General features: G+C 38.3%; 1 protein-coding gene across 1 annotated transcript in view; it reads right to left on the bottom strand.

Annotated features, from left to right (window-relative positions):
- IL1RL2 (interleukin 1 receptor like 2) overlaps positions 1-14,268 on the bottom strand; it is a 33,807-nt gene extending 19,539 nt beyond the window's left edge. Inside the window, exons 1-6 of the mRNA XM_049784626.1 lie at positions 14,174-14,268; positions 13,387-13,454; positions 12,852-13,077; positions 10,431-10,617; positions 2,922-3,081; positions 16-90 (exon numbers count right to left, since the gene is read on the bottom strand). Of these exons, the coding sequence (XP_049640583.1) occupies positions 16-90; positions 2,922-3,081; positions 10,431-10,617; positions 12,852-13,077; positions 13,387-13,454; positions 14,174-14,205 (748 nt within the window). The 5' untranslated portion in view covers positions 14,206-14,268. The remainder of the gene's footprint in view (positions 1-15; positions 91-2,921; positions 3,082-10,430; positions 10,618-12,851; positions 13,078-13,386; positions 13,455-14,173) is intronic.
- Positions 14,269-15,899: the final 1,631 nt, after the last annotated feature.

Raw genomic sequence — 15,899 nt, 5'->3', positions numbered from 1 at the left:
AATTTATTTACTCACCAGGTTGTACTTCAATTGAATTATTTTTTGGATAAATTATTTTTGGAAATATTCTTTCATCTATAGGTTCTTCTGCTAAGGAAGAAACAACATAAAATTGTATTAGAACCACATATAATATGTTCCCACCTACTTTGATACTTTAATAATATAAAAAATACAGAATAGACCATTAATGAACATTGATCAAGAAAAAAATAACTCAGTACAATGTAACACAGAAACATAGTTTTGAACCAGAAACAATTAAATTGCTGGAGAATAAGGTTACTTCATAAGCAAGGAAGCCAATTTTGCATTTGAGTATTCAATTTAAAAGTAAAGTGATGAGATTATGTAATAAAATCTCATCATTTTCATATTCAAATTTATTTTATGGTTAGTAAATAAAAACAAATTGTCCATCTTGTAACTCATATTTAACTTTCAATTTTACTCTTTCTCCTTTAAATTTCCTTTTCTTTTGTCTTCTTAGTTTTTGGTCTTTGATTATTCTGATTATTCAACCATTTCATTCTTTCTCGTATTTTTATCACATGCTTTTAAGGGACACTCATAAAGAAAGTCAATACTGTCTTCATCTTTACCTGCCTTTGCCTTTCTTCTCTAATTAAATTTAACAAAAATCTCAAATTCCTTCTATGTGTCTGAAGTAGACTATCAAAAAGTTAAAAAAAGAAACAAGTAAAAATACAAATATGTATGCTTATTGTGGAGATAATAGTTTTTGCACATCATGCAAGAATTCAGGGTACATCAAATAAAAGTCATCATCACCTATTAACTCATTTCCTAGGTTAAACACAACAAAATTTGGGAAGGATTTTAGGCAGTACCTTCTCAATCATTTTCTTCAACTTATTAATCAACAAGTCAAACCAAGATTGTTTCATATCTCAGTCTCCTGGTAGTGCCTAAGTAGTAGAATCTGTTCAGTCCCTCACTTTGAATAGCCAAACTGGTTGGCTGAGAACCACTTCGAGAGACTCTAGGCTTCCTGATCTCTGAGCCAAAACAAAGTGAAACAAGTCTTCCCCCAACTGGTCCAAATCATAAAATATAATACGAATTCATGGCAAAGATCCAGTCAACAGAATATTTGGCCTTCAGTTCTTTCTATCTGGATGGGTAAATGATTTTTTTGGTTTTGTTTTTTTGTTTTGTTTTTTGTTTGTTTTTTTGGGGGGGGTTACACCTGGCAGTGCTCAGGGGTTACTCCTGGCTTTATGCTCAGAAATCGCTCCTGGCAGGCTCAGGGGACCATATGGGATGCCAGGATTTGAACCACCATCCTTCTGCATGCAAGGCAAACGCCTTACCTTCATGCTATCTCTCTAGCCCGGTAAATGATTTTTTAAAGGTACAATACTCTGTGACCAGAAAAAAAAAAAAAACAGAAACAAGCAAAGAAATAAATAAAAAAGCATTATAACAGGAACTCCTTACAAGATTTATTAAGAAAGAAAAAACTTGAAGTTGTGAATTCTGGCCTCATTTCTGTCAATTACATTTTGGTAATTCAGTAAACTTAGGAGTTTAAAATTAATATTATTAACTGAATTTTGTTTTTAGTTTTGAGTTACACCCTGTAATGTACTCTCTGTACCATGTCTCCAGCCCTATAAACTCAATTTTTAGTGGGCGATAATTGTTTGTGCAAACTGAGCTCTGGGTTGACTCTTGGTTGTTTGTTCAATCTAATGGAGCTGCTCACATGCTGAGGTAACTGGTTTTCATTTTATTCAGGATAATTTTTTGCTAGAAGTATATCTGGATTGGTACCTTAACCCAGTGTTTTTCAACCACCATGCTGCAGCACACTAGTGTGCCGTGAGGTATTGACTGGTGTGCCGTGGGAAAAATTCCACTTTCATCCGTAACATGTGGCTTTGGCTCACAAATAGACCAATCATTAGATTATTTCATAATAAAGTAATTATAAAATAATTTCTTCATGTTTATTTGATTCTTATTCAAGAGAATTACTTTATATATAGTCAATACAGGTACAGAATTAAATTTTTTAACATTTTCTAATGGTGGTGTGCCTTGTGATTTTTTTTTTTTTTTACGAAAAAAGTGTGCCTTTGCACAGAAAAGGTTGAAACACACTGCCTTAACCTACTTATTTTCCATCCTCAGAGGTGATCTTTCACTTTCCAATAAAGACCTCCTGGCTCAGAAAGAAAGCTGCCTTCAGTTTCCACAGCTGGTCACCTGCTGCTAGTATATCTTGCTAGGAGCAGAAGGCTTGTGGTGGAAATTTTCTTTAATTTAAATTTTCCTGTGTTATTCCTTTTGACCTGTGTGGATTATGTTCTGTGTTGGCATTTGCTCCCAGACCTGCTTCTCCCCAGTCCTTTGGGATTGGATCATGAGTCTTCTGCTTCACTCATAGGACCAACTGCTCTAACCTCTGGCCTGAAATAATTATTTTGAGATTTATTCTATCCCTAAGATTTTGCTTTCAAATTTCCAGGTAATATGTTCATGAAATACAGCCTCTCTACTTCAAGCAATGAAACTCCACAGCTTTAGGTTATGCTATATGCAAGTTCAGAGTCCTTGGGAGCCACAGCTGATGAGGTCTGTGGAAGTCAAAGCTGAAACAGTCCAATGAAGTGGTCACACAGTGACAGTGGATGAAAGTACAGACACATCCACCAAAAATTGAGTAATTGCTCTTTTCAAGATACCCTTGCACTCACTTTATGTCCATGATTTCACTGGAGTTTCACTAATAAGAGTTTTTCTCAATTTTTTTTTAAATTCAGACAACTAAACTCTGCATGCCTTTGCCACAGCTTGATAATGACAAATTTGAAAGCCTGTTAAACTTTAAGAAAAATAAAGATAGAAAAATTATGTGTCCCAGGCCAGCAGCGATGTGGGATGAGAAAACTTACAGACATTCACAGAAATGCTTGTTTGAACTTTGTAGGACTTCTTTGCGTGGATCAGCGTGGTTATACAGAAATAGATCCCTCTGTCCTCTCTTGAGGCATTATTCACCACAAGAATATTATTCAAAGGAGAAAAACGCTCTCCTCTAATCTCTCTACATTCCTAAACACAAAAACAGTAAATAAAAGTAGATAAAAGATACTTTAATTCAGAGAGGAATGTTGGGTACTTGCTATTTCCCTAGTTAGTACTTTCGTGTGAACTGTGAGAAGTATGAGAAATCTGTGTGGTCCTTAGACTTTAGACAATTTCTAGTCTAACCAAAGACTCTATGCCTTTTTGCACACATACGTCTATCTTTAACTATAAAAATCTCTGTGATATATGACAAATGGTATTTTACAAGCGAAAATGAATTCTGGGAACATCAAGTTTATAGAAGCGGAGAGAGAATAAAAGGAAGAGACTGGGGCTAAACTATAAAGGGGTTTGTACCAGAGGACTGGAGTAAGAAAATGGGGATAGGTTGAGGTGTCCAACTAATAGGTTGGGGTGTCCTCTACAAGCAGGGATTCATTTCTCCCAGTGACTCCCACCTCACCCAATGACTCCCAAATTGTAGCAAGCCCAGATGAGTAAAAATCACTTCCTCTATTCTATAAATCTCGTTATCCCAGCTCTTGGGGTGGGGCACTGGACTGGACTTAGCAAAGGTCCAAAATAACTGTCCCCCAACAGTAAAGCAAAGGCATGGTCAACTTCCAGGGTGCTTAACGGCACATATTCCTTACTTCAATTTCAAAAATAAAATTGCCTCAGAGCAAACCAAAACTAATCACCATTCTCAATATGCAGTTTTGAGTCTATAGCTCATCTGTTCTGACACAATCTCATTCTTGTGCAAACTGCATTTAATCAGTCACAAGTACCTGCTTCTGATTCTTATCCAAATTTCCTCTTGTCTGCAGGAAGCACTGCTACAGAGTAACTTCCTGGTTGTGTGACTCTGCGTCCATTTAAATAATTAAACTTGTCCTTTGTCCTCCACCAGCACTCAGGAACAATGGCCATGCAGTGACCAATATATCTCAAAAAGCTTCCAAATCCTTTCCTAGGTAAGAGGGATAGGAAAACCCCTCAGAAGATTAGCCCTTGCTTGGCCAACATTAGGATTCTTTCCCTGTTTACCTCAGCTTTTGCCTTTCTGTTACATTCACATACTTCCTGGAAGTATGTGAATGTATGTGGAAGTATGAGAATGGGAGTAAAATGTAATAATACTTGAGCAAGCATGTTTTGTTATATATAAGGTCAGCTATAATTTTATAGAATTTTTACTTTGTTTCTCTGTAAATACCTTATAGTAAAATCTATTCTCAGACAATTGCTTACCACGTAGTATGGAAATTATGAATGAGTCTAGTGGGTGAAGGCATGAGATTTATAATATGATGCTATCTTCTGCAGAGTTGAGAGCAAGAATAGTGATAAACCCTTTCCTGAGTAGCTCTTGAACAGACACAATCACTAGACTTCTCTTTTCTGGCTTTCACTGTTGACCAGTTTTTCTGATCAAATCGTTCTTTCCAGATATGTTCAAATATTTAATCAGATTAAGATACAGCTTTGCTAGCTTAAAGGCTATACCTTTGCTGTATATAGGATCACCTCACATGCAGTACTCTGAGGAATAACTAGAAATCTTTAAATTAGAGTGTAATAATAATAGAAATCAACAATTTCATGTGTTTTATATTTAAAACAGGCCCTGAGCACCTAAGAATATATGATACTTGCAAAATCTTGAGCTTTTTGCATAATAGCTACTACCTTGAACATTATTAACATAGAGGAAATCCTGGTTTTAAAATACATCAACTACAGGTCAGTGACCAGGAGTCACTTCTTATACAAATACAGAGCATGAAGTCCAGCAACCACTAGTAGAATACAACCAATCAGAGGACAGGCAAGCTTTCTTAGTTCTCAAGGTGCTTGGGGCCTGCATAGTTTGGACTATTGTTGCTTAATGTCTCTTTCCAGGAAATAGGCCAAAAGACCATTTTGTTTGTTCATTCTCCCTTAAAGTTCAGTGAAACCAGCTGGAGACACTGAATTCCATTCAACACTGAGTGCTGGGCATCTCTGAAAAAAAATGCAGGGTTTCTTTTAAATAAGTTTTTTTGGAGGGTGTCCTAAGCAGTGTTAGAAGTCTGGGGGACCATTCTCAGTGTTACTTGGCCAAACTATGTGGATAACTTGGTTTGATATTTATTCCTGCTCTGGAATACTGAGTCCAGAGGTGCTTAGGGCTAAACCTAAAGTGTTAGAAAAGGAAGCATGCATTACCAGGGATCAAACTAGGGGCATCACTATGCCAGGCATATACTTCAGTTCTTTGAACTACATGCCAGGTAGTTTATATTATAACTACCTGACTTCTTTATATCTTACCTCTGTAATCTCTAACATATAAAGAAATTTTCATGAATTCAATCACAAGTATCTATACACTATCTTCATATATAATATTCCTTCACTAAGCTTTCTGCTATATTCTATCTTTTGTTTCATTTCGGTTTTTTGTTTTTTTTTTTTGTGGGGGAAGGGGGTCACACCTGGCAGTGCTCAGGGGTTACTCCTGGCTCTACGCTCAAAAATCGCTCCTGGCAGGCTCAGGGGACCATATAGATTGCCAGGATTCAAACCACTGTCCTTCTGCATGCAAGCAAATGCCTTACCTCTATGCTATCTCTCTGGCCCCAAGCTATATTCTATCTTAATTTGAATCTGTTCTTTTGGCCCCTCTATTTTATCTTAATTACTAGTTTCCTACAGGTTTCATCTTCTTTTCCCTAAGAAACCTGGGCCTGTGCATCCATCATTTTAATTATTTCTTTTTTGATATCTCATCTTGCCAACATCTTCACTCTGCAAGATCTGCACATTGTGTAGTTCTGGTCATACTTTTCCAGCATTTCTATCACAAATTAGCATGATAGAAGATCACGACACATATATTTCTCACGACATCACCATGAATTATTTGCATCTCCTTCAACTCTCTCTCACTGATTTTCTCATGATTATCTTTCCTAATTTCCACATCAAATCACCCTCCAATTAACAGAGTAAATGGGGACTGTCAGAAACAAGTCCCCTTTCCTTTCCTTTTACTCCCCACACTCCTTCTCAGTCTGTTATTTTAACTTCATATACACTTTTAAATAACTCACATTTAACTGAATTTCTAAAATAACTTAAATGATAAGGATGAAATAATTCTTAACACTTCAAATCTATTCACAAATGTGCTTACACTGAGGACTCTGAAAACAAAGCCCATCATTATTATTATTAAAAGTCCCAAAGTAGGGGGGGAAAGAATGTGTGTAGGTTAGGATGCAAACTTTCTACTTTGCAGTCTCCTCTTACCAGATGCTTATATGTTCTCCAAAAGCTAATCTCAAACATCCTCTTCTTTCATGTGGAATACCTGTGTACACACTGCTTTCTCCATTTACCATCTCTCCTTCTCCACCCTCAAGATTAATTGTAGCCATCTTTTTATGTCCACACCCGGTGATTTTCAAGGGTTGTTCCTGGCTCTGTGCTCAGAAGTGACTATTGGCACAGTTCAGAGAACTACATGTGATGCTGGGGATTTAAACCTGAGAATTAGACATAGTGCTTTGAACCAGGGTAGTGCTCAACATACCCCCACATGCAAGGCAAGTGCTTTCCTCCCTGTATTATCTAGCTGACCTCTAAGAATAAGTTTTAAAGAAACATCTCTCTACAAATATCAAAATATTTCCTTCTATTACCACAACAAGTCTATATAAATATGAGAAAAGTCTCTAAAAGAGTCCTATTGTCAAGATATCAAAAAGCCCTAATGTTAATGTCAAGAAATGATCATAGCAAGATTACTACAAGATAGAAAACTGAATACCCAAGTGAAAAAAAACCACGTAAAGAAATGTATAACCCCATGTCCTGAAAGGTCTGAAGTTGGACTTGAAAAAATTTAGAAAACCAAAATCAAGGCCAGTTGAGATGGAGCAGAGTGTGTCCTGGCAATCAATTTCTTTGTAAGAGAACAGGATTATTGCTAATAACTAAAGTGTATCATAGCCAATAATAAGAAGATTCTAATGAGCTAGCCTGTGAAACATTTATTAAATTTCCTGATACCCAGCAGGTATTAAATGAATACTTGTAATAGTAGATTTTCTTACATGTTCAATAGTTAATAATAAAAGTAAAAATAAGTTGATAAAAGATAAAAAAGGAAAGTAAAAAAAACCTGATTCAACATTCAGCTACTCAGTTCATGTTTATTGAACACGTCCCAAGTACTGGGTATTATCCTTTTGTGAGCAGTTGGTAGCTGTCAAGCCTCAAGAGATAACTTTGTAAAGTACGTCATAATGGATTTTTTATTAATGAAAAACTAGATTTTTACAAGTAACTAGCCTGTGTGATTCTAAGTGATATCACATAGAATGTAAATTGGTGCAACCACTTTTGCAAATGAAATGCCATTTTTTACCAACTTTGATATGTTCTATGAGATCTAACCATTTTACTCTTTCTATAAATGTTCTCCTGAAATGCATGCATCTGTGAACCAAAAGCATGTATAGGAAGATTCATATCATATGGTAATAATAATTAAAAATATTTGACATCAAAGATAAAGAAATAGGGCCCGGAGAGATAGCACAGCGGCGTTTGCCTTGCAAGCAGGACCAAAGGTGGTTGGTTCGAATCCCAGTGTCCCATGTGGTCCCCCTGTGCCTGCCAGGAGCTTTTTCTGAGCAGACAGCCAGGAGTAACCCCTGAGCACCGCTGGGTGTGGCCCAAAAACCAAAAGAAAGAAAGAAAGAAAGAAAGAAAGAAAGAAAGAAAGAAAGAAAGAAAGAAAGAAAGAAAGAAAGAAAGAAAGAAAGAAAGAAAGAAAGAAAGAAAGAAAGAAAGAAAGAAAGAAAGAAAGAAAGAAAGAAAGAAAGAAAGAAAGAAAGAAAGAAAGAAAGAAAGAAAGAAAGAAAGAAAGAAAGAAAGAAAGAAAGAAAGAAAGAAAGAAAGAAAGAAAGAAAGAAAGAAAGAAAGAAAGAAAGAAAGAAGGAAAGAAGGAAAGAAAGAAAGAAAGAAAGAAAGAAAGAAAGAAAGAAAGAAAGAAAGAAAGAAAGAAAGAAAGAAAGAAAGAAAGAAAGAAAGAAAGAAAGAAAGAAAGAAAGAAAGAAAGAAAGAAAGAAGGAAAGAAAGAAGGAAAGAAAGAAGGAAAGAAAGAAGGAAAGAAAGAAGGAAAGAAAGAAAGAAGGAAGGAAGGAAGGAAGGAAGGAAGGAAGGAAGGAAGGAAGGAAGGAAGGAAGGAAGGAAGGAAGGAAGGAAGAAAGGAAGGAAGAAAGAAAGAAAGAAAGAAAGAAAGAAAGAAAGAAAGAAAGAAAGAAAGAAAGAAAGAAAGAAAGAAAGAAAGAAAGAAAGAAAGAAAGAAAGAAAGAAAGAAAGAAAGAAAGAAAGAAAGAAAGAAAGAAAGAAAGAAAGAAAGAAAGAAAGAAAGAAAGAAAGAAAGAAAGAAAGAAAAAGAAAGAAAGAAAATAACAATTTGAAGATAGCAGGGATGATTCTCATACACTTACTACTGAAACAAAAAAGTCAGACCCAAAATACTGCCTATAATATGATTAAATTTCCATTAGGTTCACCAGCTAACAAAATGAATCTATAATAATGTAAGTCAAAGTGGTTGTCTTTAGAGATGATGTTAGGAATATAAAAGAAGTGAAATTCTGAGGCATGAGTTTGTTTCAATTCTCAAACTTAGTGGAAGAAACAATTAAGAAGAATTTGCTTTTTTATAAGTCATCAGACTCCCACTGTGGTCTGTATATGTTCTCTCTCTCTCTCTCTCTCTCTCTCTCTCTCTCTCTCTCTATATATATATATATATATATATATATATATACACACACAAAATACTTCAACAAAAATGTTAGTGTATTTCAAACATCAATATACATATGTATACGAAATCTGATGTAGATTGATAACAAAATTATGATTAAAAAGAGAAATGATAAGATATGTATTTGGGTACACAATTTAGAGGAGGACTCAAAAATGGTCAATAAACATAAGAAAATGAATTACTAGCCTCACAGTTATATTAGAAGCAAAAGAAAAAAATTTAAAAACTTAAAATCTTAAACATTGGTACTAACGAAGAGATTATAAATGTATTATAATTTTTGTAGAGCACTTTAGCAGTTATTGCACATTAGTAAAGCTGATGCTTCACAAATATGCACACCCTATAGTAGAGCAATTTTAGGTTAAAACATGTTTAAGACAGAAGTAAAGACATTCATTGCTATAATTCCTTGTGATAAAGAAATATAGAAAAAATGATAGTGAAACATAACAGGGGGCCAATAATTCAAAATTAATTATCTAACAGGAGTAATAAAACTGACACATCTTTTATATGTCTAACAAAATAAGAAAGAAATGAAAAAGTTTATTAAGTACATTATATAGGAATTGCTATGAGCTCCCTCCACTAGAAAAACAGACATAAAAAAAAGAAAAACAGACATGATTAGAGAAGTGATGATCCTTTTATGTTATATTATTTGAAACATTGAATGAAATGTTAAAAATCCCAGAAAATCAGATCTTATCAAAATTCATTCAAGAAGAAATAAGAAAGCTATATAATCCTATAACCATCAAAGAAACAATCAATGTAAGAAACACTTCCTACGAAAAAAATTAATAACTATATGACTATGTGGGTAGAGTAATGCTAAACTAATTTCAATCATATAACCTACATCTCTGCTCACACCAAGGAAAATGTTTCCTATTTTCTAGCACAGGCGAGAAATAGGACATGTAAAGGTGAGAATATAGATTCGAAAAAGTGAGGACAGGATGCTCTGTTTAAATATGAAAAAGAAAAGTGAGAGTGATATGGCTATATTTGCTTAAACAGGATGAGATAGCATGAGACAATGAATGCAAGAAACTAATAACAATGGCTACAGTTTTGAGACAAGGTAATGGGCTTGGGGTAATATGGATCAGGAGTAGGAAGGAGACTTTTCAAGCTTTGTTGAACTTGAAAATAAGGATAATTGCGGAAGGTGATTAAAACAATAAAATATTACAAAACTAATAGCCATATATTTAAAAGTTATTTTCAACAGCTAACAAACCTCAGTAATATAAACAAATCATCTTAAAATTCTGCCTTAAGATATATAACTTAGGGGCAAGAGCAGTGGCGCAAACAGTAGGACATTTGCCTTGCACACGCTGACTTAGGATGGACTGCGGTTTGATCCCCTGGTGTCTCATATGGTCCCCCAAGCCAGGAGCAAATTCTGAGCTCATAGCCAGGAGTAACCCCTGAGCATCAACGGATGTGGCCCAAAGCCAAAAACCAAAGATATATATAAAACTTAAGGGAAAAGGTAAGTTTTAAATAAGCAAAAATTTTTTACCTTATACCAAGTGGTTGAATTCACAATCCAGCTGCTTGGGAAATCTACATAACATATAAGTCTACCATCATTTCCAAGTTGTAATGTTTGCCAATATTCATTTGATAAATTTACTTGACTGCTTCCAAAAGTATTGCACTCATTTGGACTCAAAACAGTTAGCTTTACATGACAGATGGTTGTATCACTATAAGAAAGTACAGATTAAATAAAACTTTATAAATAATCAAATCGAATGATTGCATTAATCTTCAAATATATTTAATTTTCAAGGTAATTTGCAAACTCAAGACAATATATATTTCACCAATCACTATTTACAAGAGAAAAACAATATTTACTCCAATGAAACATTGGATCACGTCTTAGTCAAGTGATGAGAATGAACATAATACTGAACACCATTGGTCTCTCTGAGTGACATGAGATGTCTTCTGAGAAGACATGAAGCCAACTTGGACTCAAATTCCTAGTGCTGTATATGGTCTCTTGAGCACCAAGAAGTGTAACCTGGGGCCGGGCGGTGGCGCTGGAGGTAAGGTGCCTGCCTTACCTGCGCTAGCCTAGGAGACGGACCGCGGTTCGATCCCCCGGCGTCCCATATGGTCCCCCAAGCCAGGAGCGACTTCTGAGCGCATAGCCAGGAGTAACCCCTGAGCGTTACCGGGTGTGGCCCAAAAACCAAAAAAAAAAAAAAAAGAAGTGTAACCTTCCCCAAAATATTACTAAATAAATACAATATCTGAGTGGGTATGGGGGGCCTAGTGATTCTCAGTCAGTCTGGCTGTGGTTCAATGAGAAGGAACCAAGGATATAGCCTTATAGTGCTGAGGATTACAGGGCTTCCAGAATACACCTGGTTGTGTTCACTGGTCTTCAAGACTGAGTCTAGAAGCACTCAAGAGGCCAAGGAATTCCAGGGATCAAACCAGAATTAGCTTCACTTAAGACATGTGCCTTAACCTTTGCACTATGACTATGACCCTTACAATCTCTGCATCTGAACTATTTGTGAGAATTTTTATTTACATTATTCCATGAGAAATCATTTCTGTGTGGCATCATTTTCCTTTACTTTAAAATTTCCAAAATTAAATACATTCTACTCTGCTTTGATGTCCAGATTAATTCATGTGACCTATGATCTCCAACTCTGACTTACTTATTACCTAGAGTAAAACAAGCAAGCAGACTATCGCAAATCTTCTATCTACATCAGTGGAGTGAGTAAAGGGCCATGGCTTGATGACCTTTATTCTTTTTGTTTTGTTTTGTTTTGTTTTGTTTTGTTTTTTTGGGCCACACCTGTTTGATGCTCAAAGGTTACTCCTAGCTAAGTGCTCAGAAATTGCCCCTGGCTTTGAGGGACCATATGGGACGCCGGGGGATCGAACCAAACCGCGGTCCTTCCTTGGCTAGCACTTGCAAGGCAGACACCTTACCTCTAATGCCACCTCGCCGTCCCTGATGACCTTTATTCTATGCACACTAAGCGACTGTGTACCTGGAGTCAATTGGGCATAGGAAAATGAGGAATCCTGCATGACTCAGAATGAGTTATTAACGAATTCTGAACATGAATCAGAATGAGAATAGATCCTCAATGAGGCTGGCATATGCCACTTAACCAATCCATAAGACAAAAATTGAACCATATTTTGGGAGTATCTACTTTACAGCATGATCTTAGATAATTTATACTTCAACCCTTCTAACACATACCTCTATTTACAGGTTAAAAAAGACAGGCTTAAGGAAGTCAAAAGCATTTGTTGCTGTCTACAAGTTAATATGAGAGAAAAATAAAGTTGAGGTCCAAGCAAAATTGGATCTACAGCAGAGTTTAAGAAATGTAATACTTGGAAAACTGAAAAATGAAATTGAGCTTAATGAAAAAATTAACTTGAGCAGGCCTAGCTTAGCCATTACAGTGCTTTCTAGCACAGGACTAAAATATGACCTGAATAGGCTTGATGCTTAGTTACTGTTACCTATTATGTGCCATTAATAGATTCCTTGCCAGAAGATATTCTAAGGGGCTTGCTTATTCCTGTCTGGAAATGAGACCTGACTAAACTATTTGGTCTTCCATAAAAGAAAGCTGCAATAATATGGATGTGAGACTGTTAGCTGGTCTGCCTCATTCTCCATTTTAGTAGGAAAAACTACATTTCCCGTGTCCACATAGATTGTTTTAAATCTGCAGTGTTAGAAAACTCTTTAGTACCTTACAGTATTAATAAAACGATATTATCCTCATGGAGCTCTACATTTGTGTTAGAAATTTCCCATAAAAGGTATACATAGTATACATAATTACGCTGTACATTATAATACATAATATAAAAACCATAAAAGCATTTATATTAGTATATGTTATATACATGAGTTTCTCAGAGAGATTTTAGAGGAGAAACTTACTTTATGACACATTGGTAGATCCCGGAATCACTCCATCTCAAAGGGACAAACAAAATCCATGTCTGTTCCTGGTAAACTCTAGAACCTACGTTTTTGGAAATTGGAATATTGCTGGAATATTTATACCAAGTCACGTTTGCTTTCTCAGATATTCCACAGTTAAGAGCAGCAGAGAAACCCAATTCCCATGCTTCTTCATGCGGCTCGGAAATGTCCTTGCAAGATTCTAGAAAAAGGCCAGAATATGAACAAGAATTTTGCTACTCTGAGTCTGTCACAATAAACGCATTCCCAACAAGGTGTGACTCTCCCCATGCCGCCTGCCAGGTGTGCTCCCCAGGTGCAATCCTCCCTTCACATGAAGTGCATGAAGCCTCACCCTTAGCACATGCCTGCTCTTCTGCCGGGTGTGTTCAACACCCATGTATGAGTTTCAAGTGCTCCTGCCATCTCAGCCTCCCACTCCCTTCTCCAGGCTCCTAGTCCCATCCACAACTGCAGCCCAGATTCCAGGCTTCCTGGCACGGGCACTTACCTGATGCTATAGCCAGTGGGAAAGCGATGAACAAGCTGCAGAGCTGCACGGACAACATTCCCGCGCTCCTACGGGGCAAAGAGGGCGCAAGAAGAAGGTCGCCTAGGAAGCTAGTGCCCTCCTGGGCTCTGGCCCGACTTGCCAGGCAGCGAGTCAGAATAGTGCCACCCTGCGTGACTGGGCCCCAGGATCATATCCAGGAGGGATCTGTAAGAATCCGAGGAGGAGAGGTGAGTGCCAGGGGTGATCAGGGGAGCGCCCTGGGTTAAAAGAGGGAGAGAGGGGGCCGGAGAGATAGCATGGAGGTAAAGGCGTTTGCCTTGCATGCAGAAGGTCAGTGGTTTGAATGCCGGCACCCCTGAGCGCTGCCGGGTGTGATACCAAAAAGAAAAGAAAAGGAGCGGTGGAGAGGAGGAACAGGGCTAGGACAGGATAGGCCCCGGAGAGAGAAAGAGGAGGACAGATAGGTGACCCTGGGCAGAGGAGGGCTCAATGGAGGGCAAGGGAGAGGAATAATGATAGTGGAGGCCCCATCTGGTCAGGGGAGTGCCAGGAGGATGGAAAGACAGGTGAGAGACGGAGGTGGACAGGGGAGCGGGGCAAAGCCAAGGGAGCACCTGGGCGCTGGATACTATAGAGGACCGAAGGGAGCAGTCGGGGCGCCGCCGGGACCCCTCTTGCTGGAGGGTCTTGCTATTCCGGATCGCGTCCTTCGCGGGCCCCAGAGTTCTGGCCCCGCAAACCCACCACCTCGTCCTCTCCCCGGCCCGGCCCGGCCCGCAGGTACCTGCATGGATCCCTGGGCGGGAGACTTGGCATTCCTGGAGTCGGGTGTGGCCGTCGTCCTGGCAGTCCAGGCCAGGCCAGGGCGGGACTCAGGGACGGAAGCAGTGTCCCAGCGGAGCCTAGGGCAGCTGACCACGTCCGTGGCTGCGGGGGACCCGACAGGTCCGCCCAGAAGTTCGGGGCGCGCTGAGCGGCGGGAACAGGAGCACGCGGGTGGCTCTTGCGCGCCCGCCCGGTTGGTGCAAACACCCGATGGAGGCGGCGCCTGTGGCCCGAAGACCCGCGACCCGGCCCGCTGGTCTCCATTCGGTGCGCCAGTTCCCGGAGGCCACCCTCGGAGATCCCGGAATCTGTTGCCAAATCCCACGGGTCCAGACCCAGCTACTTCTGGGGGAAGGAACCAGATGTGGTGGTTCAAAACAATTTTTTTCAATTTCCCTAGGTTCTTTATTATCCCCAGGCACTATTTTCTTTTTTTATAAACAATTTTTTTGAGATATGAGGTACAATTCTTGAGTAAATCTTACACATTTTTAGAAATTTGTAGGTATTTTATACTTTTGATACATTATATATAATATTCCTTTTTTTTTTTTTTTTTTGGTGGTTTTTGGGTCACACCCAGCAGTGCTCAGGGGTTACTCCTGGCTCCATGCTCAGAAATTGCTCCTGGCAGGCACAGGGGACCATATGGGACGCCGGGATTTGAACCAATGACCTTCTGCATGAAAGGCAAACGCCTTACCTCCATGCTATCTCTCCGGCCCCATAATATTCCTATTTTATATTATTAAAAATTATTTTTTTAGAATATTATTATATAAGTCCTCTTTTTTTTTAAATTTATTTAAACACCTTAATTACATACATGATTGTGTTTGGGTTTCAGTCATGTAAAGAACACCACCCATCACCAGTGCAACATTCCCATCACCAATGTCCCAAGTCTCCCTTCTCCCCACCCGTCCCCCGCCTGTACTCTAGACAGGCTCTCCATTTTCCTCATACATTCTCGTTATTAGGACAGTTCAAAATGTAGTTATTTCCCTAACTAAACTCATCACTTTTTGTGGTGAGCTTCCTGAGGTGAGCTGGAACTTCCAGCTCTTTTCTCTTTTGTGTCTGAAAATTATTATTACAAGGGTGTCTTTCATTTTTCTTAAAACCCATAGATGAGTGAGACCATTCTGCGTTTTTCTCTCTCTCTCTGACTTATTTCACTCAGCATAATAGATTCCGTGTACATCCATGTATAGAAAAATTTCATGACTTCATCTCTCCTGACAGCTGCATAATATTCCATTGTGTTTATTTTTTTATTTTTTTCTTCTTGAGTCATAAACAGAATTGCCAGGCGCTTTCCTTTCTACTTGTCATTATTTACTGTGCCAGAAATCAATTTTATTTTTCATCATATCAACTCTTGTATTTTAATTATTTTATGCATGCACATCTGTTTTATTTTTATTTATTTATTTATTTTTGGTTTTTGAGCCACACCTGATGACGCTCAGGGGATACTCCTAGCTATGACCTCAGAAATCGCTCCTGGGGCCGGAGAGATAGCTTGGAGGTAAGGAGTTTGCCTTGCATGCAGAAGAAAGGTGGTTCGAATCCCTGGCATCCCATATGGTCCCCCAAGCCTGCCAGGAGCGATTTCTGAGCGTAGAGCCAGGAGTAACCCCTGAGTGCTGCCAGGTGTGACCCAAGAAAGAAAGGAAGGAAGG

This window comes from Suncus etruscus, chromosome 12, assembly GCF_024139225.1.
Source record: "Suncus etruscus isolate mSunEtr1 chromosome 12, mSunEtr1.pri.cur, whole genome shotgun sequence".
In the NCBI taxonomy this organism is placed as follows: Eukaryota; Metazoa; Chordata; class Mammalia; order Eulipotyphla; family Soricidae; genus Suncus; species Suncus etruscus.
The sequence above is the reverse complement of the archived record's forward strand: the minus strand, read 5'-3'. Positions and strand labels throughout refer to the sequence as shown.